At 46.3% G+C, this 26,497-nt stretch overlaps 1 protein-coding gene and 1 non-coding gene across 2 annotated transcripts; both read right to left on the bottom strand.

Annotated features, from left to right (window-relative positions):
- Window positions 1-88: 88 nt before the first annotated feature.
- RPS11 (ribosomal protein S11) lies at window positions 89-19,024 on the bottom strand. Its single transcript, XM_086930215.1, has 5 exons — window positions 18,502-19,024; window positions 13,034-13,165; window positions 2,754-2,829; window positions 1,649-1,778; window positions 89-260 (listed from the first exon to the last, which is right to left on the bottom strand). The coding sequence occupies exons 1-5, from the start codon at window positions 18,514-18,516 to the stop codon at window positions 137-139; spliced, it is 477 nt and encodes a 158-aa protein (XP_086786341.1). The 5' UTR covers window positions 18,517-19,024; the 3' UTR covers window positions 89-136.
- LOC147701543 (small nucleolar RNA SNORD35) lies at window positions 12,876-12,964 on the bottom strand. Its single transcript, XR_015298707.1, has one exon. It is a non-coding gene; the product is annotated as a small nucleolar RNA SNORD35 (small nucleolar RNA).
- Window positions 19,025-26,497: the final 7,473 nt, after the last annotated feature.

Here is a 26,497-nt window from a genome sequence, read left to right on the forward strand (position 1 = left end):
TAAAGAATCAGGACATCTTAGAAACGCAATGAAAACGTATTTCCGCTCCTGAAACAACTCCGTTCAGAAAAAAAACACCACAAGTATCTGTTTTTCACATGGTTTTACTGGTCCTGAAAAAAAACAAGTTTCAGCTTTAAAACTTCTGGAACTGTTTCTTGGTGCCAGCAGCCTTAGTCACTTTCAGTACATTGAAGCGGACAGTTTTGCTGAGGGGACGACACTCTCCCACTGTCACATTATCTCCCACCTGGACATCTCTGAAATAGAGGGAAAAACAGTCAGTGAAAAAAAGTAATCCTCTGCTCAGCAGTAATGAGGCTGAGGGGAGTGAAATGCAACGAAAACTAGCCACGACCGAGCTTTAAGATTGGGTCCCAAAATTAGACAAGCTTACCACTAAACACTAAGCTTTCATTTACTCACAGATCAGAACCCTACTTAAATGAATGCAATGCTCTACAAAGCTGCTTAATAGATCTAAAACGCACACTACCGACGCAGTAGAAGGGTCTGGCCTTTTCCCCCCAGAATACATCACAAGGCCGCATTATTTGTAAGGAGAGATGCATTATAGCAAATAGGAGCTCGGAAAGGGTTGTTTAATTGCATAAATCAAATGAAAAGCAGGTGTTACTCTTGGTGTATTCAATTTTGTACGGTATGGCTACAGACAACTTTAGCCTAATGCCAAAATTCATGATATCAAAAAACACAAAATAGCTTTGGATCAGTCAGAACTCTTTAGTCACTGCTTTACTAAAGAACCATAAATATTCTGGGCCAGGAGTACTCTAGTCTTACTGAATTATGTATGGTGGCCTGCCCTCCTGCAGCATAAGGACAATAAAGTGAAGCATCCTTACACTTACAACTGTTTCTATATGAAACTTGTGCTCATAAATGCGTACATCACTGCCTATTTTGAAGTGATAGTCAAGCTGCGTAGTTCCCAGGGGATTTGAATTTAAAAACATTTGTACAGCGCTCGCATACCCAGCGGTTTTATGGCGCTAGTGGTGATCAGTGGATGGCAGCAGCAGAAAGATTAATGGTAGGCTTAAATGAACAAAAAAGTTGAGGTTTTTCCGGAACAGGGGGTAGGAAAGTGAGGTGCGCAGAGCAATAGGGAGGGAGTTCCAAAAGGTTGGAGCCAGGACAGCGAATCTCCTCGCACCCAGAAGTGCACGCTTAACCAATTATTTTCTGTGCCCCGTTTTTTTATTCCCAAGTTTGGTTATTTTACTCTTCAATGTTGACAGGAGGACCAGAAAAGAGCAGGCTGCACTGAGTCACAGCACCATTTGTGCATAATTGTGTTTGCATGCATTAGCACATTAAAGCTGGTATGGACACTGATTTTCAATTTGAGTGACAATCGGGACTGCAAACAAACTAGGATGGGGCGAGTGGGACCAGTCTTGCCCAACAAACATCCACATCTCACAAACACCTTAGTCTGACACCTAGTCATATTTTCTCTATACAGGAATGCTAGCCACAGGGATTTCAGCGTTCTTGGGCTTATGTTATCTGGAATCCCTGGAAACAGCAAACGGATTTTTATTTCTCTTAAACAAAAAAAGTATCCTACCAATAAATAACCATTTCAGTTGGCGACCATAACTTTAACATGTAGTCTACATACCTGAAGGCCGGGGAGAGATGAACAGACATGTTCTTGTGGCGTTTCTCGAATCGGTTGTACTTCCGAATGTAATGCAGGTAGTCTCGACGGATGACAATTGTTCTCTGCATCTTCATCTTGGTTACAATACCTAGGATACCAGTAAAAAAAAATAAGTATCAGAGATCACTCAGCAAATGTCCCAACTAGAAAGGACTATATAAAGAACTACATGGCCATCACCATGAGCCACAGATGAGCAAACAAGTCTTGGGCTACTTATAGAGGCATTTGCAAAGTGAACCTACAGAAATAAATAAAGGGGAATAGAAAATTTGACGAAGACACCTATAAAGAGGACAAATTTTACGGAAGGCACTTTTTAGCGCGTTCTTCCAGGATAAGTAAAACGTCATTAGTTTTACAATATTACCATCACGTCCACAAATGACTCCCCCTTTCTATTCAGTACAATACTGTGGGATAGGGTTTGAAAAAGGTCTTACTGACGTAACTAACATAACCCTTGCATTTCAATCTTGTGGGTAAAGGAAACCACCTCACGGCATGCATCCTAAAGGCGAGCCAAGAGGTTCTTATCCAATTTCAGACCGATATATTTTTGTATCCATAAACTATCATTGTATCTGCCAAGTCGTCAGCCACTTTAGTTGTGGAAGGCCATTCTAAAAAGCATGTGCAGCACGCAGACATGACTAGCTAACAGTAAACAAGAAAGCACCGAAAGAAGGCCTTTTCCCAAGGCAATAAATAGCTTTCAAAAAGAAAGTGAAACAACCAATATGTGACAGAAGGAATCCTTGAATTAATCACAATAGAGCATTGTGTGTCGCACACTATTCCATGCTAGACAGACGCATGCCATTTGGAAATCGGGCTTTCCCAAAATGCTTAAACCGCCAGGCCGCTCCCAGATGGGAGCGCAAGCAACAGAACAGTTTATTAAATTTCACCAGTGGGGTGTTTGAAGTCATGTGGCACTGTGAACAAAATAATGTCTGGGAATACCCATCTCACTTAGTGTCCACAGTAACAAACAAGGTGATGGAACTGGAAGAGTGGACAGCTGAATGGATCTAGAAGGACTTGGTCCTACAAAACGTACCTGACAGGATACGCCCACGGATGGAGACATTTCCAGTAAAAGGACACTTCTTATCGATGTACGTGCCATCAATAGCCTGAAAGGGGGAAAGTAGGCTCGTAAAACATACAAAATTCAATGTCATGTGCAAGAGAAGGGTCACAGAATGTCACTTGCATACTCCTAGTTTTTGCATGGCAGAAGATAAAAAAATTAAGTTAAAAGGAAAGTTAGCATTACAAATCTGGAAGGGAAAAAACTGTCAAGAAACCAAATAGAAACAAGTGCTTAGATAACAAACAAAAAAGTGGGTGAACTTATCCTAGTTTAAAATTTTCAATTCTATGCTACTGTTACTTGCCATTCAGGCTTCCAGCCCATGGGCTGGCCAGGTCAGTCCTCGGCTAACTTTCTGCCCCTCATACTTCTCAATTTGAACTTGCGTACTCACAACCATTCCCTACAGCCCTACTTGTATGGAGCCTATTAGCAACCTATTTTTATCTATTATTATTATTTTTATCTATTAGCAACCTATTATTGTATAACCTATTAGCAACACTATGATACAAGTCATCACAGGCATACTTGCCCCTCACTACATCCAGACTTGCTATTTGTCCATACACTGGCACCAAATGCTTAAACATCCCCCATAAATTTTTCATTCAATACACGTCAAGGCAAAATGACAAAACACAGGAAGAGCACAACTCTGGTTCTAACACATCACACAGTATCTATACAGAACACCTACATTCAGATGTTTATACAATGCAGCGTGCTACAAGTTGTCAAGTGCTCTTACCTGGTGAGATGCATGCAATGAAAAACAAGGACAACCACAACACAAACACAGGTAAGCTTCGCCCTGGTTGATTAAGAAATGTTACAACCTACAGCAAGTGACAAGCTGGTCATGCGACTTCAATGTTCTGACAGCTATGACCTGAATGTCACGAGGTTGAATCCCAACAATGTTATATCAGCTGCCTATCCTGAGGCCAGAAAAAGTCCAATAGGAAGTATCAACGTTTGTTAACTACAACACTTGAAAGTAGCAAGCTGCTACGTAAGCACGATATAAAAAGTAATTATGATGGCAATACCACAGGCCATTCTATGCACTTTACTGGGAGAACTCAATTTTTGCTCAGAGCTCTTTTTGGTCTTTATAATTTAGATAGGATTTCCCATGTCTGAGCTTCAAATGGTTAAATAACTAGAAACCCTTTTGGTTGAGAAAGTGCTCGTTAAATTGATATTCTCCGGTGTTCCTGGTCAAATTACTGAGCGCTATAACTCACGAAAAAGTTTCCGCTAGTGCAAGAGTTCTGTGTTCATTCAGACTCAATACTGAACATTAAATTACAGTAAGCAAGGACAGATATGTTGCACTTGGGGGCTCACAGCCACCAGAAGCTAGACAGAATTCACAAATCCCACGGGGAAATATAGAGGTCTTTGATTGCCCATAATTGGACTTAAAATGCAAATGCTACTTACCAGTATGCATCTGTTCTTGGCATGTAGGGCTGCTGACATTCATATCTGTGCATAGATCGCCACCTAGTGTTGGGTCCGGATGATTGCACATTGTTGTCCTGGAAGAGTCTTCGAAGTATCACGAGATAGGTGGCTCCTCCCCTGGACTACAGTGCGCATGGGCATCGCCTCCATCCCCAGATTGTTTTTAGCCATTGGCAGAGATGGAGTGAAGTATGTGAGTGATGACCATGCTATGAGCATATAAATATATGAATACTGCAGCTGCTACAGGCGCCGGGGAGGAGGGTGGGCGATATGAATGTCAGCAGCCCTACATGCCAAGAACAGATGCATACTGGTAAGTAGCATTTGCAGTTCGAGGCATGTGGGCTGCTGAATTCATATCTGTGCATAGAATACATAGCAGTCCCTCCATTAGCGGCGGCCGCCCGTGCCAGCTGCAGCAGTCTGAAAAAGTGTTTTGAGAACAGCCTGACCAACAGCTGCCTGCTGTTTGGAGTGTACGTCTACACAGTAATGTTTAGTGAAAGTATGTGTGGTATACCATGTGGCTGCTCTACAAATATCTTCTAAGGGAATGTTACCTAGGAAAGCCATAGAGGCCCCCAACTTCCTGGTGGAGTGGGCTCTTGGTGGGATAGTGAGAGTGCGTTTAGCTTTAGCGTAACAGATTTGAATGCATTTCACGATCCACCTAGCGATTCCAGCTTTGGAGATAGCGTTTCCCTTGTGGTGTGTGGCAAAAGCAACGAAAAGCTGCTTGGTTTTGCGAAAATATTTTGTCCTGTCCACGTAGTACATCAAGGCTCTTTTAACGTCAAGGGTGTGGGGCATCCGCTCCGCCAGCGTCTCCGGGTTTTGGAAAAACACCGGCAACTCAATTGTCTGGTTCATATGGAATTGAGATACAACTTTGGGTAAGAATTTAGGGTTAGTGCGGAGCACAACCCTGTTTGCATGTACTTGGAAGAAAGGTTCTTGGATGGTGAGCGCCTGCAACTCGCTAACCCTCCGTAGCGATGTAATTGCTACTAAGAAAGCAACCTTCCAAGTCAGAAACTGAAGCTCACAAGAGTGCAGTGGCTCGAAGGGAGGACCCATCAGTCTTGTAAGAACCACATTGAGGTTCCATTCTAGAGCTGGTGGGGTCCTTGGTGGAATGACTCTCTTGAGTCCTTCCAGAAAAGCCTTGATAGCAGGGACCTTAAAAAGTGACAGGTGTTGCCTATTCTGGAGGTATGCTGCCATAGCAGACAGGTGAATGCGGATGGAAGAGTACGCCAAATTGCATTGATACAGGTGGAACAGGTAACAAATGATGTTTTGAATGGAAGCATCTAGTGGGTCAATATCGTGGTTAACACAGTAGATGACAAACCTCTTCCATTTAGCCGCATAACAAGTTCTAGTAGTGGGCTTCCTTGCCTCCCGAATGATGTTCATGCAATCGGGAGGAAGATTGAGGTAGCCAAACTCTAGGACTTCAGGAGCCAGATCGCCAGGTTGAGCTGTTGCGGATCTGGGTGCTGAATGTCGCCATGGCTCTGCGTCAGAAGGCTGGGAGTGAGATGAAGCCTTTGATGCGGCACCACAGAGAGTTCCAGAAACGTGGTGTACCACGGTTGGCGAGCCCACGTCGGAGCAACCAGGATGAGAGTCATCGAGTGCTGCCTGAGCTTGCGTGCCACCAGCGGTATCAGAGGTGCTGGGGGAAAAGCGTACGCAAATCTGCCTGACCAGTTCATCCACATCGCATTGCCCTGTGATTGCGGGTGTGGGAACCTGGCGGCGAAGCTTTGGCATTTTGCGTTCTCCTTTGTGGCGAACAGGTCTATCTCTGGATGACCCCACCTTTGGAAGTACGGTTGGAGTATTGATGGATGTATCTCCCACTCGTGCATTTGATGGCTGTGCCTGCTGAGCAGGTCCGCCATCTGGTTGTCCTTGGCCGGGAGATGCTCCGCCATGAGGAAGATGTTCCTCTGAATGGCCCACTTCCACATGCTCTGAGCTAGATGAGACAGCTGCGGAGAGTGTGTGCCTCCCTGCTTCTGAATGTAGTACATGGCTGTCATGTTGTCCGTCCGGATCAACACGACTTTGTTGCACAGATGTACTTTGAACGCCTTCAAGGCCATGAAGATTGCCATCAGTTCCAACACATTGATGTGCATCTTCCTTTGCTGTAGTGTCCATAGTCCCTGCACAGTGTAGTGGAGTACATGCTCTCCCCATCCCTGGAGAGAAGCGTCCGTCGTCAGGATAATCTGTGGCACAGGCTCTTGGAATGGTCGGCCCTTGCAAAGGTTTTGTGGATTCCACCAATGCAGAGAGTTGTACGCCCGACCGCTCACCAACACTAGGTCTGTCAGTTGCCCATGAGCCTGAGTCCACTGACGTGCTAGGCACTCCTGAAGCGGACGCATATGTAATCTCGCGTGCGGGACAATGGAGATGTAGGAGGCCATCATGCCTATCAACTGCATGAACACTTTCGCTGGAAGCGAGTGTTGGGGTCTGAATTGTTGGATCAGCGTTTGGATACTGGCGATTCTCACTGAATTTGGCTGCGCAGTGGCTGCCAGAGTGTTTGTCGCGCCCAGATACTGTCGTACATGGGCGGGCTGGAGATGGGATTTCGGGTAGTTCAGAGAGAATCCCAGATCGCGCAGGAGATGAATAGTGCGGGACACGTGGTCGGCGCACTGCTGCTCCGATTTTGCCTGAATGAGCCAGTCGTCCAGGTAAGGGTAGACGTGGACGTTCTGGCGTCGTAGATGCGCCGCCACAGTCGCCAGGCACTTCGTAAAGACCCTTGGCACTGTGGTGACCCCGAACGGCAGAACCCTGAACTGGTAGTGCTGGTCTTGAATTGTGAATCTGAGATACTTCCTGTGGGAAGGATGCAAGGGGATATGAAAGTATGCATCTTTTAGATCCAACGTAGCCAGGAAGTCCCCCTGTTGAAGCAGAGGGAGTACCTGCTGCATCGTGAGCATATGGAAATGCTCCGAGAGAATGTACCAGTTGAGGGGCCTGAGGTCCAGGATGGGCCGTAGGGATCCGTCCTTCTTGGGGATTAGAAAGTACAGAGAGTAAACTCCTGTACCCCTTTCTTGCAGTGGGACGAGCTCTATTGCCCCTTTTTACAGCATGACTTGAACTTCCTGCTGCAACAAGTGCAAGTGCTCGCCGGACATAGGACGGCTTCTTGGAGGTATGTTTGGTGGAGTGGAAGTAAGTTCCAGACAGTAACCGTACTGGATAAGAGACTTGACCCACCTGTCCGTGGTAATGGATTTCCACGCGGGCAGGAACTGCTGGAGTCTCCCCCCCGACCGGTGTTGTGTGGTCGGGGGGCAGTGACATGGCGTCACTGCTTGTTGGCGGTGGTGGACCTGGAGCTGTTTCCACGTCCCCTGCCTTTGATGTTGTTGCCTCTGTAGCCACCTCTACCCTTGTTGGTGTATGAGGTTTGGGTATTACTTTTATAATACTGTGTGGATTGCGATGCCTGACCCCTTGAGGTGCCTCTGGTATTGGAGCGGCGAAAGGAACCACCCCGAAACTGCTGAGACTGGAGGGCCCCCATAGACTTAGCAGTGTCTGTGTCTTTCTTCATTTTTTCCAGTGTCGCATCCCCCTCAGGGCCGAACAGGTGGTCAGGATTAACTGTTTGGTTCAGGATGGTTGTTTTATATCCGGTTTGAAACCTGATATCCTAAGCCATGCAGGTCTTCTCAGCAACACACTAGTGTTGATTGCCCTGGAGGCTGTGTCAGCCACGTCCAGCGCACATTTGATGGAAGCGTTTGTGATGAGCTTTCCTTCCTGAATTAACATTTCCCCTGCCTCCTTGTACTGGTCAGGCAAGTGTTGCAGCAGTGTTTCTAGGGTGTCATAATGAGCCCTATCGTAGCGTGCAAGTAGGGCCTGCGTGTTTGAGATTCGCCAAATGTTAGCTGTCTGTACAGCAATCCGTTTCCCCGAGGCCTCAAATATTTTAGACTCCTTGTCTGGGGGAGGAGCGTCACCAGTAGTCTGCGAGTTCGCCCTCTTGCGTGCGTTGGATACCACCAACGAGTCCAATGGCAAGTGTCCCTTGATATATGTTGGATCCGAGGGCGCTGCCTTATATTTTTTGTCAATGCGAGGATTGATGACACGCGCCCGGGTGGGCTCTTTGAAGACCTCAGTCGCGTGCTTTAGCACTCCATTGAGCATTGGCAATGTCTTGACCGACTTTTCAGCCACTGAGAAAGTGTCAAACAAAAAGTCCACATCCACAGGATCTAAGTGCAGCTCGACCTCATGGTTAGCTGCAGCTCGCTCAATCAAAGCGTTGAAGGCTGCCGAGTCCGTCGGTGAGGTCTTCGCAGCAAAGAGCTGCGGGTCGTCCGGGTCGCCTCCGGCAGACCAAGGCTCATGTTCCTCCTCCGGATCCGAGTACGCCGGATAGTTGTACTCGACCTCCTCATAGTCACCATCCCCTGCGTTGGAACGCGGTGGCAAATGTTCTAAAGCTTGTGGAGAGGCAGGCTCGATCGGGGCCGAAGTACCCGCAGAACCCTTCTTATTTTTGAGAGGAATGCGAAAATGTTCCAACACCGGCTCCGTGGTGATTTTTCTCTTGAGGAGAGACAGTTTTCCGGTATTGGCGTCGATGATGACCTCTCGACGCTCTTCCTCTGCAAGCGGCTGGAGCCGAGGCTTCGCCACCACCAGTGCCGCTTCGGGCGTCGACACCTGCTTCGAGGGCACACCTGCCCCATGCTTCGGAGCGAAAGCCTTCGGCGTCGACTTCGGCGGCAGGGTGAAGCGGATAGGCGTGTGCGCCTTTGCGGGCTTTGTTGTGTGCTTCGGCACCACATCCCCTGGTTCGGGAACCACAGCGTCCTTCCGAATCCGTTGCAGGGACTCTGCGACCTTCTTCGTCAAGGCCGTGGAGGGCTTGACTGGCTCGAGCGATCTCCCCGAGTCGGGTCGGCGAGAGGGAACGTCTTCGGAGCCGACACCTCACGGTCCTTGTCCCCGACGGGCGGAGCCGTGGAATCGCCTTGACGCTTCTTCGAAGCCTTCTTCGGGTCATCGACCTCGATTATCTTCGGCACCGACGCGGCCGCGTCGGTCGACTTAGTCTTCGGCGTCGACCCCGAGGCCCTTGGGTCGGCCATCTTGGCACGGCTCTTCAGGTCGGCCATTTTGAATTGTTAGGAAGTAGACGCCTCCAGAGCCTTTTGCACCAGTGCAGCTTTCACTTTCGGTTTCGAAACCGGAGGAGTGGATACCAATGGCTTCACTTTCGTTTTTGTTAACGGGAGTGGCGCCTTAGAAATGTCCGTGACCGGGCCTGGAGGCGGGCTGCTGGACTAGTAACGAGGTCTTGGGTAAGGCCCGAAGGCGATCCCTCGACCTGGGCCGCATGAAGGGGATTGACCCCTGAGTCAGTCTGGGGACGCTCTTCCTCCGAGCTGTCCCCCACGGTGGCAATTGCCCCATCGTCGTCCCCTACCTCGTCGCCGGCTTCGTCAAAGTCCTCGTCTCCCGCGTCATAGGCATCCCCCTCAGACGCGGGGCTAGAGTCCGAAACCCGCACGACATCGTCGTCTTCAACAGATTCTTCGAAGATGTCGTCCGGCGGGGGCGCCGATGTTGCCGATAGCTGGGCCTGGAGCCTAGCGGCCCGACGAATCGAGAGTCTTCTTGCACCGGAACTTCGAGCAGGCCATGCACCTGGCCTCATCATGGTCCGGTGACTAACATTTGTTGCACACAGGGTGCACATCGAGGTGTGAGTACTTGGAGGTGCACACCGGGCACCTTTTGAACGGAGTCCGTTCCATGTCTGGAGCGTCGAGTAGGCCCGTCCGCGCCGAGAGCACGCGGATGGGTAGCAAGAGTTCGGAGCTGAGAACAGACAAAAACCCGAACGAAACGATACCGACGCCCAGCCTAAAGACCTTTTGGTCTCGAGTTAGAAAAGTTTTACAACTATCGATTCCGACAGAGGGAACCGAAACACATCCGAACCCAATGGCGGAAAAAAACTATCTGGGGATGGAGGCGATGCCCATGCGCACTGTAGTCCAGGGGAGGAGCCACCTATCTCGTGATACTTCGAAGACTCTTCCAGGACAACAATGTGCAATCATCCGGACCCAACACTAGGCGGCGATCTATGCACAGATATGAATTCAGCAGCCCACATGCCTCGAACAATATGATCAGGGGAGGGATTCCTGACCACCCCCCTCCCATTCCCCCCGAGCAAAACATATCTACCTGTTGGAGTAAACAGCCTCAGGTGGGTTTCGAGGCAGATGTGCTGCTACTGGATTTTACATAGGTGGACGCACAGACAGTAGCCTGCCTTTGCATTTCCAATGAGGACAACATACACCGAGATCCCGAAAGGCACCCCTAATTAAGGTATTCCAAGAACCTTTGAGAATGGGATCAAAATCTGCTGCTATGCTGAGGCACTTAGTGGTTGCTGCAGATGGTAGATCCATCTACCTACCCATCGTCCTGGACTATAATGGTAAAGAATTGAGTCTACCTGGGTCACAGGACTGGCATTAAAAGATCTCCTGGAGGACTGAAAGTGACAGAATGGTCTGCCCAAGCCAAAATCTGGACTCGTTGCAGTAAGAAGGGGTATTTCATCAGCAAAGAGCTGCCAAATTGCCTGAAAGTAGACTACAAAAAAAACCTTTTGCCAGCTATATATTGAAGTGTACACGTATCCCCGATCCCAGTGGTATCGAACAAAATAAAACAAATAGCTAAGACAATAGATCAGATATGCATTTTCAATTATAAAGCAAAATATACCGGCTTCCCCAAAAATACTCAGTTGCAGGGGTGCTGCTGGGTGTGCTAAATGTGGTTGTTAGGGATTCCACTGGGTCATTCATCTAATAGAAACCACTAGAGGAAGATATATTTCATTGATTGCAAAGTGATTAAAGGTGTCTGGCGATTAAAGTGAACCAACCAAGCTTTTGTATAGAATGCATGTATGAAGAAAAAACAAACAAAAAAAATGTATATGCCGGGAGTGCATCTTTAAGATGTAAAGTAAAGCCATATGCTAAGAAAATAAAACCACTTCTAATAAGATGAGAAACCTGTACTACTGTGGGCTAGCTTAAGATAAGCTAGCAGTTAGACTGCCACAAAGCAACAGCTAAGGGAGCGGACCCTAACAAGAATTGTCGGAAGGGTTCAAATTAAAGCTCATTATGCACATGATTCACTGGGCACTGGAGTCATGCTGAAATTATATGGCATGGTAGACTAAATTATGCAGCTATAAATAGCATCCTGTGGCAGAATTATTTTACTTTCATTTTAATGTACCAATACCGTCCAGGAAGAGATAATTTCAGCAATTGAGTGACCAGTTAACCTTGCAAAGAACCCATTAATACAATGCACTCCACAACGAATGGCGCTTTAAAATAAATTTGTACTTTGAACTGGTGCACCGCTGCAAACTGGGCCGACCATGAGAGAACTGCCCTGCCATTCGAGCCCCTGGATGCATGATGCTCACTAAATGGCAGCCTTTGATCTGGCATCCCTACCTGCTTAAGTGTCTCAGATACAGCTGCCAGGCAACATGTTTATGCATTCTAAAACATAATGGGGGAAAAAATTTGAGGGGCGAATTTGCTGGGCCATCACTAGTTCTCACTGCAGACAAACACGTAGAGGATCCATTTGCAGCAATATTCAGCTACAGAAATTAACTTCTCGCAGAGGACTGTCAAATTGGTATTGAAAATCAGTTTGCGCGTTTATATGCAAAAATCATGCACAGCATGGGAGCATATTGCTGTGATATCCAGGCATCAACTGTTCAAAGCAGATGTAATCATTTTAAGTTATATATGCTGAAACATACCAAGTGATTATGGGCAAAGTAGCATTCAGACAATACAACCATCGATTTGGCACAGAATGCATACAATTTCTGAAGTAAATCCATTACCAGAATGTACTATGAAAACATGGCAGAATTGCATTCCAAACATACAGTGCAAATTCCACCTCAATGATACTAATTTGCCTACGGGCTTTCTGACTCCCAGATGTGCATAAGGATTTCCACAAAAAAGAGGGGTGCTACTAACTGAACAGCACCGAAGATATTCAGAAAACAAACCTGAGATTGTCCTGAAGGTGGCTGTACAAGTGATAGAAGCTGACCTGTGCTGCCCACAAGATCGCAGTGTGTACAAATGTTTTGCTATAAAGCCAAAAGAAAGACCGCTTGGGAAAATCAAATGCACATTCTACGAGAGATCAGGCAGCTTTACGCAGAGTAAATACTCCCCTGTACCCCAGATGCTTTAGAATTTGTATATTTTATACATTCGCATGTGAAGTACGTTTTCCCTGTGAGGGAAAGTCTCAAAAGAGAAATCCATAAGAAGCATAACCGCACCCCTATCTGCCCCCACCAGCAGATATGAGGCAATACCGAATACATGAACAATCTATGTCACCTACAAGATAACTTGCACAAGCCTAGAGAAAACAAATTTCTAAAAGGCGTCCACAGGAAACAAAGATAAACCCTGCACTTAATAGCACTTCTACATGCTTAACTAGCGCTCGACAATGTGTGATGCAGAATCAGAAAAGCCCGTGGGCGTCATCGTCAGAGGTTTATTAAAACTCTCAGAAGACCATCGTGAGAATAAACATCATTTTCCAGATCATCACAGTAAATAATCAACAACATGTATTAGCCAAGTCAAACTATTGCTGAACGAGTCACATACCTCTCTGGGCGTCTTGAACCCCAACCCAATGTTCTTATAGTATCGAGGGAGCTTCTCCTTTGCACCTTCCCCAAGAAGCACGCGCTTCTTGTTCTGGAAGATGGTTGGCTGCTTCTGGTAAGCCCTTTCTGTCTGTATGGGAAGAGACAAGAAATACATTAAAAAACACCAAGACAACTGATGTTTATGCCCAGAAATTGAAAAAGTCAAAATTCTGCAACCAATATATTGGTACTACAACTAGCAAGTAAATGTAAATAAGAGGTAGAAAAATAATGCAAAATGGGGTGTACTATATGATGTGGTCCGAGACCTCGCAGTGTAATACACTACAAACCCATATATGACCAGTAGGCTCCCTTTGTCAAACATTAGTTCAACCCGGTTAGCTGTGGCTTCAAAAAAGAACACAAGAAAAGCATTTAAACAGCACCGAACCAATTGAGGAAGAAATAAATATCTCAAGAAATCAGACAGACTAAAAAATGAAAAAGTTATGTTTTTACCAATATATGGAAAACAAAAAAAAGACCCACCATAGGGTTACGTAGATGTAGTTTTTTTTAAAGAAGCAATAAATCAAGACTTTTCACTCAACCGCAAATACGCATTGCCAAATTCAACAGTTGACACTTCAACGCCCTCTTTGGATTGGCATATGTTTTGTTGCCACTGGACTACTTGTCACCAGCCACACCTAAGCCAGTGGTTCCCTTCTGTTAGCAATAACTTTCCTTCTGGGTGCCCAACCCAAACTTCAATGACTCTCCCGGGTCCAGCAGGCTTAAGACACTTTTGGACGCCGGGTCTCGTTCTACTAGGCTGCACTGCGACAAGGAGCAATAATCCACAGACTCTTGGAATCTGCTTCTGGCTGGGCTTGGGGCATAACTTCACCACAGCAGCATAGTCCTCCCTTCGCTAGCCCAAGGTACAGCAGGTGCAGTCCAACTTTGCCAGATCCTTGGTCAGCAGGGCAGCCCTCTTTTCTTGTCCAAAAGAGATCAGAGTTCTGGGTGCCCCTTATATGCCCAGAATGTGCCCTTACAAGATGTCAAAGTCACTAGCCCATGGGCTGTTTCCCTTCCGCCTGAGGAAAACTTCCTTTGAAGTGTAGCATCTAGATACACTTCAGAGGGCTGTATTCTGCTCACTCCCAAGGCGTCCGGAAGCTTCTCTTGGTGTGAGGCAAGAGCTGTAGCTACCTGGGGGCTACACGCCCATGGGAAAACCAGTTTGGACAGTCCCTCCCCCCACTTCTCTGTCCCAAACTCCAAACCATCTACCAACACAAAAGACCAGTTTCAACTTGCACTTCAAAGGCAGCTTCCCATTGGAAGCTCACCTTTTTGGCCAACACTCCTATGTGCTTCCTTTCAGAGGAGGCAACACTTCCTCCAATGCCAGGACTATTGTTACTTACCTCTTCCAGCCTGTTTATGCGTCTCCCTATGCAAGCAGAAGGCTGTCTAGTGGCCAGCATCTACAAATGGCCACTGGAAAGCTTTGTCAACTGAGTGGCAATTTCCCAAAAGTTGCATGCAGCAAAACGTCACTTTAACTTCGACTGGGGCATCAATCAGGCTTAAAGTAATGAGTTATTTCACACCTTGAACTACCAATTTTAGTAGTCCCACTCATAGGATAGCAAAGCGTAGGAGTGTAACCGCCATTGAAACCAGTAATTCTCACAGCAAAAACAATTGCAAGTTTTCACTGTCGAAAACATGTAAAAAAAAAACCATGTACTTTTAAAATAGGCTGTACTCTGCTTTAAGACTCCCAAGGACTGGTCTTGAGCAGACTGACAATTAAAAAGGGAGGTTTGGGCTGTGCAATTGTTTAAAATGGCCAAGTCATGTTAGCAGTTTTTAACCTGTTCTATGCTCATGACGGAGCCGCTCCGTAATGAGCCTCGGTTGAGCTGTGCTCATGACTGAGCAGTTCCGTCATGGCCTGCTCAGCGCGAATTTCGCGCCTGCGCTGGACGTTCCATTGAGCGGGGTGGGCCATGACGGAACCACTCCGTCGCGAGCACAGCTCAACCGCGGCTCGTGACGGAGCGGCTAAGTCACGAGCATGCGAGCGCCGCTCGCCCCCCCCCCCCCGCTCCCTTAGCGCTGCGGCGGAATTCCCGCCGCAGCGAAGGGGTTAAACAGCACTTGCAGTGGCAGGCTGGGAGATATGTTTTACCTTGTCCCACACGGAGTGGCACATCTGGCGCTGCAATCCCCAAGAGGGCACCTCAAATTAGATCCCCTGGTACAATATACTAGGGCCTTCAAAGTAAGTTAGCTTATACTAAATGGGTATATGCCAATCAAACATACATATTTAAGGGTCAAGACACGGATGTCTGGTTAGCACACCTCAGTACACTCAGTTGAAAACCCCACAGAATACGTCCAAACCTTTGAGCTGGGGGGTATTTACTATACAAAAAGGGGCATTTTCTTAGGGTCGGGAGTGCTCCACTACAAGGCAAGGTGGATACTGGAAGGTGACTTTTGCCACACCCATTCTGCAAGACAAGGTGTCTGTTCTACAGTGGTGGACAAAGGGGACAACACCTTCCACAACAGGCATTGAAAGGGTCACAAAGGCACTGAATATACTAATGATTCCTGCAAGGTGAATCAATTGCCTTGTTATATTTTTAAGTTGGGAGGGTGTTTACATATGGCGTGTATGATCTACATAAATTAACAATACTCTATAGCATTGGGTACACTGCTATAGTAGGTGAATAACTGCCAGCCTCTTCTGTATACAAGTTACTCTAAATCCCATGCCTCCATCTTAAGTTCTTTTTTGAAAACCATAGCACTATTTCCAGAAAGAAATTGGCCCTCACTTGGCCTCCCATCTACTGATCACATCAGTGTCAATGTACCCCAAAGAAACCGTAATGAATGCAAGGAATCAGCATGCAAAACTAAATCACAACTAACATAGTAACTGACCACTAACTTTGGACTCCTGCGCAGTGTGCTACTCACTGTAAAGTGCTTCAATGCCTCGTATGGGGTAGTAAGCAACATATAGATGCAATTTTAACACTTAAACAAATCATTCTTAAGACAACAGCCTTAGTTAACTTTCTGGCTTTGTCAAGACCATTAAAAAAAAAACTTTGGACACTGTGTGAAAAAAGGATCTGTAACTAAACTTACAATGGCATCCGCATAGGAGGGGGCCTTGCAGTCACAAAACAGGTTTTCGAACTGGGTGAAGAGGCCCAAAATGATCTCGGAGAGAGGGTATGCCAGAACTGGCCATGCTGAAAACATTGGGGCATATTACCAACACTGCGATAATCATCGCAAACCGCGGGAGTAGCGTTTTTCTCGCCGCATATCGCTGGATTTTCTCGCCGTGTTAGCAGAGTATTATCAATGCACTGCTCAGAGGCGATGTAAAATCCAGCAATAGCAATGCAAACAAGCGATAGCGTGCGAAACCCTGCGATAAACTTCCTGCAATAATAAAAATGCTTGCTCATACACCATTGTGAACTTAGCCTATGTTATGTTATGTTATAAAACGCTTATATAGCGCATGGCTACCCCAACAACGAGGCGTCCCAGCGCTTGCAGACAAGCCCAATTACATAACATCCAGAGGGTTAAGACAGAGTACCTGCTCAAAAGGAGCCCTAGATAGAAGAAAACAGCCAAGTTTTAGCATGTTTTCGAAACTGAAGGTGATTAGTGATGGAGCGCACATCCAGAGGAATCTTAAAAGCAATATTTTTAAAAAGGTCTTTGCCAAGCAACACACACACACTTCACCGGCAGCACCTCTGTGCCGCGGAATCAAGCGCGTCCTGCGATAATAAAAATGCTTGCTCATACGCCATTGTGAACTTAGCCTATCAATCCAACTCCCATTGAAGAGATGGTTAAGTCAACTTCCTGCGATAATAGCAGTTAGCAGGACTTGTCGTTGCTTCGTGGGTCCGCGTTGATAATACAGCGAAGTTGTGTTTGCAACGTTATTAATGAAGTTATTGTAGGGAACGCCTACTTTGCATCTGATTAGAGCTATATCGCTGGCATGGGATGCATTACAAAACAGGCTGCTATCGCAGGATTACATGGGCTAGCGAGGCCTGGCTGATAGGGAGATAAAAATATTTTTTTGCTGCTTTACAGCCAAAGAGTGCTGTTAAAGGGTGGGTGGGGGGGAGGGGGGAGGGGAAACTCCCTTGACAATATGCCCCGTTATCTTTTTTAGTGTATAAAGAATAAGCCACTCTGAAACGGGTCATCAGTAACATCTTTTGTCACTCATATCCTGATGGTAATAGGTGTCAAAGGGAGAAGGGCTCCAAATAATCATCACAGTACCAGTACTCGCAACCCCCCTCCCAAACCCACAGTGGATACTTTGTCCAGGATACCTTTAGAGTCATGCATTCCAGTAAAAAATAAATGTTAAGAGATGCTGAACGTAACTGCGATGATAGAATAGTTAAATATATTAAAAATAGGATACTCTGGGAAATCAGATTGCCTATTTATTTTTATTAATTGGGGGTATATTAGCAGCTCTTAAGACAAATGTTAAAGAAAAGAGTACTATGGAACACTTGAAAGCAACATGCTTTTAGAATGTAAACTACTTTGCAATGTTTTGCTGATTGTATAACACCCAGATGCCGCAAACAAGTTAAATTTCAACGCTGCACTTAAAACGTACAGACCAGTGATGGTGTATAGGACAAATCCTGGTGTACATAGACCACTATTCTCTGTGCTAAGGTAATGCTTAGGCGGAATTAACCAAGTCGTTGTCGCAAATAAAGAGGGGCTTCAGCTTTCACAGGTAAAAAAAAAGCACAATCAAAACTAGAAAAAGCAACAGTGCCAAACAGACTCTTCCGACACAAGAAATGGGGTTGCTCAACATAAAGAACCAAAAACACTTATTACTGGACTTCACCCATCCTTTTGTAGAAAAGCTTGACATACTAAACGAACGGAATTGAATGGTCACCTGCGGCACATTTCTGGCCGTTATGGCGCGGGGTAAATTTTAACGGATAGAATACAAATGCTATATAGCATTCAAAGGTTTCGATTGCCTATTAAAATTCACCAACGCCTGAGCCGCAAATTGCTTCTCAACTTACTTTAAAACTACACCGACTTAATACCTTCTCTGGGGATTGAAAACGTGAATTTCAGCCAGTCAGTGGTCATACTGCATAAGAAGCAGGGCATGCTTAACGAAACGTACTTGCACGCGACGGTGCCCATGCTTACAGAATTGGAACGAATTGCATGGACTGACAGCGCCGCCCTAAGAGCCTACTCCAGTGTATCTACCGAGGGTTCTACACACCAAGAACCCACACGTAACCCTTTTGAGACCCCTCGGTGATCCGCAGAAACCTCTCATATTACAAAATCAATTCTCATTTCCTAAAATGCCGCTATTTCTCTTGAGCAGCGCAGAGCCCTCACCTGGATATCCGCCATCTTGCACCGCGCGAGGAAAAAAGAGGATTTCGCCCGGCCACGGGGTCCGAAAAGTCGTACGGCAAGGACAGGACGTGACGCACCCAGACGAGTGGAAACTAAAAGAGGACTGAAGTTCGAGCCCGGTGCCGTCCATCATGGAGTCCTTAAAGCTAGTGAGGAATTTAGCCAGGACTAAGAAATGCACAACTTCGACTGAAACGATATGAAACCCATTTTCCGTGTATTACAATTTTCTGATATTCATAATCGCATAAGATCTTCCAATACAAATATTGTTTCTTCGCCAGTCTCCTTTAGGGCTCCCGAATAATTTAAACTATTTAAACAGGTTAACTTTTCCAAAGAAGGTATTGCGCTTAAAATTGTTGTGTACGCATTAAAAGTCTGTTGATCGCTAGTGACAACCCCGACTTTCACACTCGTGACCATACTGAGATACGTTTACAGTACATTTTAACAATTAAAAGCCGTGGCTGCCATTTTTAGGTCGAGCCTAGCGCAGCGCATGCGCTGTTTCCTCGACTTTTAGTAATGGGGGGTTTCAAAGTGCTACCCACGAGCTTTTTCTGGCCTCAAGTGGTAAGGGTGTTTTCAAACTGCTACCCACAAGCTTTTATTTATTTATTTATTGCATTTTTATAAAGCGCAGACTTTACCCCAAGGTGTCGGAGGATATTGTACAATAGAACCAGTTACGTTACATGAGAGAACTGTTACAGGAATGGAACAAACGAAAATAGCATGCCATAGAATCAAAGCGACGCAGGCAACAGTCACAATTTACAATGACTAAAGAACTTCCTGGCGGGTTCTGAGAAGGAGGGAATTAGATCTGAAAGTGTCTTTGGAATAACAGAGATTCAGGGGCGGCTGGTCCATAGGGGCGTCGGGGCAGCGCCCCACTAGGCAGATTCAACAAGCAAAACTGCCCACGGACAGCAGGAAATGTAAACAGACGGCAGACGAAATTCGTCTGTTTACATTTCCTGCCTGTGCTGGCAGCTGCTTCACAGATTCAACTGCGCATGAGCGCAGTCAGTCGTCATTTCACTACAAACGTGCACCAGGCGAGAGCAGCAGGAGTCCAGCAGACTCCGACTGCGCAACTGCAAGGGGCGCTCTTAATTTCAGCCCCCCCGCTCCAATGACATTACATTAGGCATGCTGCGCATGCCTAATGTGGTACAGGAGCCTGAAGATAGCATCCTGCACGGGCGGTGACGTATGGCCGCCCCATGCCCTGTCAACAGGCAGGATACAGTTGAGTAGCTGCCCTTGAGTCACATCCAGTCTCATGATTTGCCACTTGCCATGAGAGGACTCGGAGACGGGATGCGCGGCGGGACCGGCAGAGGAGATTCCTCACCCTGGTAAGTTTATTTGTTTGTAAAAACGTAACTAAATACACCCCCCCCCCCCCCCTCGCGCGTACCACCCGGATTCATGCCGGCCGTGACTCTCTACACATTTGTGGTGACTGAAAGGAACACGTCAGAAACATTTTGAAGTTATCTACTCTGCCACCAGATCCATTACTTTAATCCTGCCATAATGTTTTAAAAAATAACTACTGCAGAAGTAATGTGTGCTGTGTTTACACTTCGTGAAGTTCTTGTATTGGAATCGCCGGAGGGTCTTCCTTATCGTGACAGAATCTCAGTGTGATGGATTCAGCGTCCTAGAGTGTGTTCAGTTGAACAAACGTCTAGATGTTTTTACAATGTTTACAGGAATGTTATTTACGTGCCTGAAAACTAAATCAAGTCCCCCTAAGTCAGTTGTTTTGGGGGACTTGTTGGATGGATGGGTGGATGGATGGATGGATGCCTGAATGATGTATGGATGGATGCTTGCATGATGGGTGGATGCATGATGGATGGATGGATGGATGCATGAATGAATGATGTATGGATGCAGGATGGGTGGGTGGATGGATGGGTGGATGCATGAATGATGTATGGATGGATGCATGCATGATGGGTGGATGCATGATGGATGGGTGGATGGATGGGTGGGTGCATGAATGAATGATGGATGCAGGATGGTTGGGTGGATGGATGGGTAGATGCATGAATGATGTATGGATGCATGCATACATGATGGGCGGATGCATGATGGATGGATGGGTGGATGCATGAATGAATGATGTATGCAGGGTGGGTGGATGGATGGGTGGATGCATGGATGCATGCATGATGGGTGGATGCATGATGTATGATGGATGGATGGGTGGATGGGTGGGTGGGTGCATGAATGATGTATGGATGCAGGATGGGTGGGTGGATGTATGGGTGGATGTATGAATGATGTATGGATGCATGCATGCATGATGGGTGGATGCATGATGGATGGATGGGTGGATGCATGAATGAATGATGTATGCAGGGAGGGTGGGTGGATGGATGGGTGGATGCATGGATGCATGCATGATGGGTGGATGCATGATGCATGATGGATGGATGGATGGATGCATGAATGAATGAATGATGTATGGATGCAGGATGGGTGGGTGGATGGATGGGTGGATGCATGAATGATGTATGGATGGATGCATGCATGATGGGTGGATGCATGATGGATGGATGGGTGGATGGATGGGTGGGTGCATGAATGAATGATGTATGGATGCAGGATGGTTGGGTGGATGGATGGGTGGATGCATGAATGATGTATGGATGCATGCATACATGATGGGCGGATACATGATGGATGGATGGGTGGATGCATGAATGAATGATGTATGCAGGGTGGGTGGGTGGATGGATGGGTGGATGCATGAATGATGTATGGATGGATGCAAGGTGGTTTGGGCTTGCTCGCTGCGCTCAATCGCTGCGGTGCAATATGCAAATTAGTTTACGCCCCACCACTTTCAAATGTCACCAGCCGCCCCTGCAGAGATTTGAGGTCTGCTTTGAAGATCTGGATGGAGGTGAAGACACGGAGCGAAGGAGGAAGCGAGTTCCAGATTCTCACCGCATTACCTGAGAACGATTGTGCTATCAATTTTTACCTTTTGAAGGAGGGGGGGCTCAAGAAGGAACTTTTCTGCATTCCCAGAAGGTCTTGAGCCTCCAGACAATTTCACTTTATTCGCCACATAGCGAGGGGAGGAAGAGTTACAATTATCCAGTCTAGAGAGAACTAGCGATTGGACCAAGGTTTTTAGGTCATTCTCCGGGAGGAACGACAAATCCCCCATAAAAGGCGCAGCTGATAACGTGCACTCTTAGCCATGGAATTAATGTGTGAGATTAGGTTGAGTCTTTTGTCAAGTATGACACCTAAGGATTTAGCGCAGTCCACAATGATGGGTTTACTGTTGAGTAGATTCAACTGATCCATCCAGGATTGAACAGGAGGCGGGGAGAGAGAGTTAGATAAGAGGAGGAATTCCGTTTTGGAGGGATTGAAAATGAGTTGGTGAACTACCATCCAGTTGTGAATAGTGTTGAGAGTAGAGCTGAGTAGTGAGAGATCATGAGGGGAAGACACCTTGAGGTAGATTTGGGTGTCGTCCGCATAGAGATGGTAGAGGATTCCAGATTTGCTCAGGAGGTTCCCTAATGGTTCCAGATAGAGTTTCAACAGAGTGGGAGCAAGGATAGAACCTTGAGGGACGCCTTGTCCAACCACCAGTGGAGACGAGAGACTGTTCTCAATCTTGATAATTTGGGATCTGTCAGAGAGGAAAGAGGCAAACCATTTGAGTTCTGTGCCTTCTAAGCTCATTCTCTGTTGAAGAATGTTAAGGAGGGTGTTGTGATTAACAGTGTCAAAAGCTGCAGAGAGGTCAAGAAGAATCAGAAGGCATGATTCCCCCAAATCAAGAATATGCAGCACATCATCGATCACTTGCAGCAGGGTTGTTTCAGTGCTGCCGTTTTGAATAAAGCCCGACTGGAACATGTCGAGGAGAATATTGTCCATAATGTGTTGGGAAAGTTGTTTTGCAACACATTTTTCTGTGATCTTTGAAAGAAAAGGGAGATTGGTGATGGGGCGGAAGTTATTGAGGTCATTTGCATCTGCAGAGGTTTTTTTAGAAGGGGAGTAACCTGTCCTGTTTTGAGGACAACTGGGAGGGATCCTTGACTGAGGAAGAGATTGACTAGCCTGGTCCAATAGGAGAGAGTGTTAGTATAGAAATCAATGGAGATGCCACTGGGTATGGGGTCAGAAGAATGGTTGGAGGGTTTGGTTTTGCGGATGCATTTGAGGAGATCATCCTCTGAGATGGCGGCAAAGTTCTGCCAAGTGACTAAGGATTTTCGCTCCTCGATGGTGGTGGGGTGGATGACCTGTTCCACCAGAGATTTTACCTTTTGATCGAAGAATATAGCGAACTCAGTTGCTTTCTTTGAAGCATCCTCAGGCTTGATGGTTTTGGGAGAACAAATTGGGTTTTTGATGAGGTCGAAAAGTTTTTTGGGTCTGTTTTTAGCTGAATCGAGGAGGGATCTGAAATGTGATGTTTTTTCCAGGAAGATGTGCTTGTGGTATTTGGATCTTGCTGAACGTAAAAGAAAGAGGTTGGGGTGGATGGCGATTGTCTTCAGTGCTCCTCCAAGATTCTAAGGTTTTTCCTTTCGTCATAGAGAACTTTGTTGAACCAAGGAGCTGATGAGGTGGGTCTTTTCCTTTTGCTTTGTAGAGGAGCAACCTTGTCGATTTCGACTGCAAGGATTGAGAGGCAAAGGGGAGTGAGAGCGTTGACATCTGTAATGGGGTCTAGACTAGGAAGAGAATGCATAGCAGAATCACATAGAGTCTCAAGATCAATGTTTTTTGTGTTGCAGAACCACGTAGAGGCTCTTTTAGGTTGGCCGAGAGTTAAAATGTGAAAGAGGTGAAAACAGAAGGGAATGAGGAAATGGTCAGACCAGTTGTTATGGCTGTCTTTTTGCTAGCTCTTTGGAGAAGGAGAATGATGGAGAGTGACTCCAGCCTATCACCCCCATAGCATAGGGATTAGGCCGATAGACAGGGACCCTGTCTTACATATATAAAGGCATTTTCGTATTATTTCCCTTAGAGTAAGGCTTATGATTTTAAGTTAGGGGATAGATATATAAGTATTAGTCATGATTCACTCATTTGCTAACATGCCGATCTGTTTTTCATGGAGCTATGCATATTATGGGCTCCGTAGGCCTTAAACGAGACAGACTCCATTTTGCTTTCTGCCCGGTAGCTCAAGAAGGCTTTCTAGGTGAAGAGTAATGTTTTAGTTTTAAGCTGTTGTTCGCTTGGAGAGAACCGGTTCAGGCTGACCCTTATCGAAGGAATGTATTTTTCTCCACTCCGAAGACACAACTTCAGGCCGGCCGGCTGGGAAAGTGTCCTTGGTACGGGGAGGTACAAGAATTTGGTGGGCGGCAGGTTACTGGCCGTGAATTTCCATGAAGGAACGGGCTTTGATATTAGCGAAGGTGTTAGTCAGTTTGTCAGTTAGTCCGTAGGCGGCACCTAGCCGTTAGCATCTCTGCCATTATTCATCTCATGGTGGACAAGTCGCCATCTTTGAAGTTCGAGAAAGATTTAAGACCGAAACTCTCTGAGATAGACTGAACGAGAAGTGGCGCGGAGCGCACTGATACAGAGAGAGAGAGAGACGGTAGCAAATAATCAGCAAGGTTCCGAGGTCCTGAGGGGAAGCAGACGAGGTTGAGCCTAGCGGTGCAGACGTGTACTTGTGACGGCTGAGGGTGACTGCAAAGCGAGCCAGGACACAGAGACGAGAAGGGAACCTAGATGACTGCCGAGTCCAAACTTCATATTAACCAGGTGATGACTGTCCATTGCTCGTAGACTGTGCACTCTAATCTTTACCTTTTTCTTGCAAATGTTATGCTGCATAGTAATGTGATTTATATCTATTGTTAATAAATACCCTAATTCTTATGGAATTATTGTGTACCTGGTGTTCATGTTCAATCTAGGTAAACCGCACTTCTAGTTGATAGCTGTTTAGTGAACGGATGAGAAATCCCGATCAGGTAAATGGTGATCGAATAAAGAGGGAGTGAGTGGACCTTTGATGCCAAGAGCAGGGAGTACACTATACAATCTGGAACCATATTCAAAGTTGTTATTTTAGTTTTGTCCCGAGTAGATTGCTGAGATATCATCCCAATAATAGTTCATAGGAATGTGGTCGTCGTTGATATGCGGCGTTAATGAGAACACTGGGTGGGAGACCAGTGCCTATACCCACTAGATTGTGGCTTGAATAAGTGAGAACGTCAGGGAGGATACTGACGCTTAGTTTCGCAGGATCGCGAACAATTTGGAAAAGGGAGCATTGGGTTCTGCAGGCCCATGTGTAGACACACCGGATTGTGTGTCAGATCTGCCCTAGGGTAGAACGGTCTGGGTTGGGATGACCGCGAGACCAACTGATGTGAATAAGATATTGTAGAAAATCCGTATATGTATATTGTCATTCCCCATCCTTAGGTGCGACCTGTACATTTATCTGTATATCTACTCATTGTGAATACGATCTAAGGAGGGAAGGTGAGTACGTTTTGGCTGGGTCACAGGGGCCCCTGGGGGCTGATCCCATCTAAACAGAAAATCCGGCCATTACATCTGGCGTCACAAACTGTTTACGAAGCCTGTGTGCATTGTGTTGTTTTAATCTCGTTGGTTTGCGCTTGGCTTGTACGTATGAAATTTTGTTTATAATTGTGTATATAATTTTTTTTTTGCGTGTCATTATGTTTGCGAAAAAATCACCGTCGGTTTTCAAATTACCGATCCAGATTCCCGGCTGGGAGTCTACGCCTTACGAGGCTTTGGCCCGTGAGTGGGCTGATTCTACTGGTTTAAGTGAAAATTGGTCTTCATTCTTGGAGCAGGCGGAGCCTGCTGATGTGATTTCGTGCCTACAGAAAGCGCCAGTAGTGAAGGGTGATGAGCTTCCTATTTTAGGACGCAGAGGGTGGATTGTTCTTAATGCATACAGAATATTGCATGAGAGGTTGGTTCAACTGCAGAAACAGTTTAAAGATTCCGAAGGACAGTGTGTCGAGTTGCAAAATGCGCACACTTTGTTGCGTTGTCAAAATAAATTACTTGCCGATAAACTTGAAACATATCAGACCATTGCCGAAAGGGCTGCGGTCCGTATTGCACGATATAAGTATAAACATCGTCGTGGACGTGTGTCTTCACGCAAAGTGCGTATGATTGTAGCAAAAGCTGGAATGGATTGGAACCCCGATGAGTGGGACGGTAATATCTGGGATTCTCATACTTCTGACTCCTCGGCAGAGGAGGGTGACAAGCGCGAGTCTTCTCGCTCCGGACGTGATTGTAAATCCGCTTCATGTACTGATTTGACTCCCGATTGTGACCGTGCTCGTTCTTCCCGCGTGGATGACGTAGCTTGCCCTGATTGTGCTGTTAAATCTAAGATGCGGGCTTCTTCGGAAGCTCTTCCCGCAGTTTCTGCTCACCCGATTTTTCGACGAAAATTACAACAGGCCCCTGGTAATCCGGGTGGTATAGCTCTTGATTGTATTGAAGATTTTACTCAGCAGGAGGTCAGTGACATTCTGCAACGGTTTAGACAACGGCCTGGTGAGGCCTTGCTTACCTGGATGGTGCGTCTTTATGAGCTTGGCGCTGCCGGTATTATGCTCGATGCTGTTGATTGCTTACGATTTTGCTCTTTGAGTTCTGATTCTACGATTCAGGATCATTTTCGGAATTACGCTGGTGCTGGTCAAATTTCTTTGCTCCAGCTTGCGTCTGACGGCTGTAATCATAAATATCCAACTGAATCTGATTGGCCTATTGATGAAAAACCTTGGTACACTCTGCGCGATGCGTCGCAACGTTTGAAGGAGGAAGTCATGAAAACGTGTATCTTCCTTAGTACTGCTGACAAGTTATTGGATGGTCTTTTAACATCTTCTGTGCGTAATCGCATAATCCGTGCTTCTCCTGTTGCTTACAAGCAGGTCATGAT

This window comes from Lissotriton vulgaris, chromosome 7 (genome assembly GCF_964263255.1).
Source record: "Lissotriton vulgaris chromosome 7, aLisVul1.2, whole genome shotgun sequence".
In the NCBI taxonomy this organism is placed as follows: domain Eukaryota; kingdom Metazoa; phylum Chordata; class Amphibia; order Caudata; family Salamandridae; genus Lissotriton; species Lissotriton vulgaris.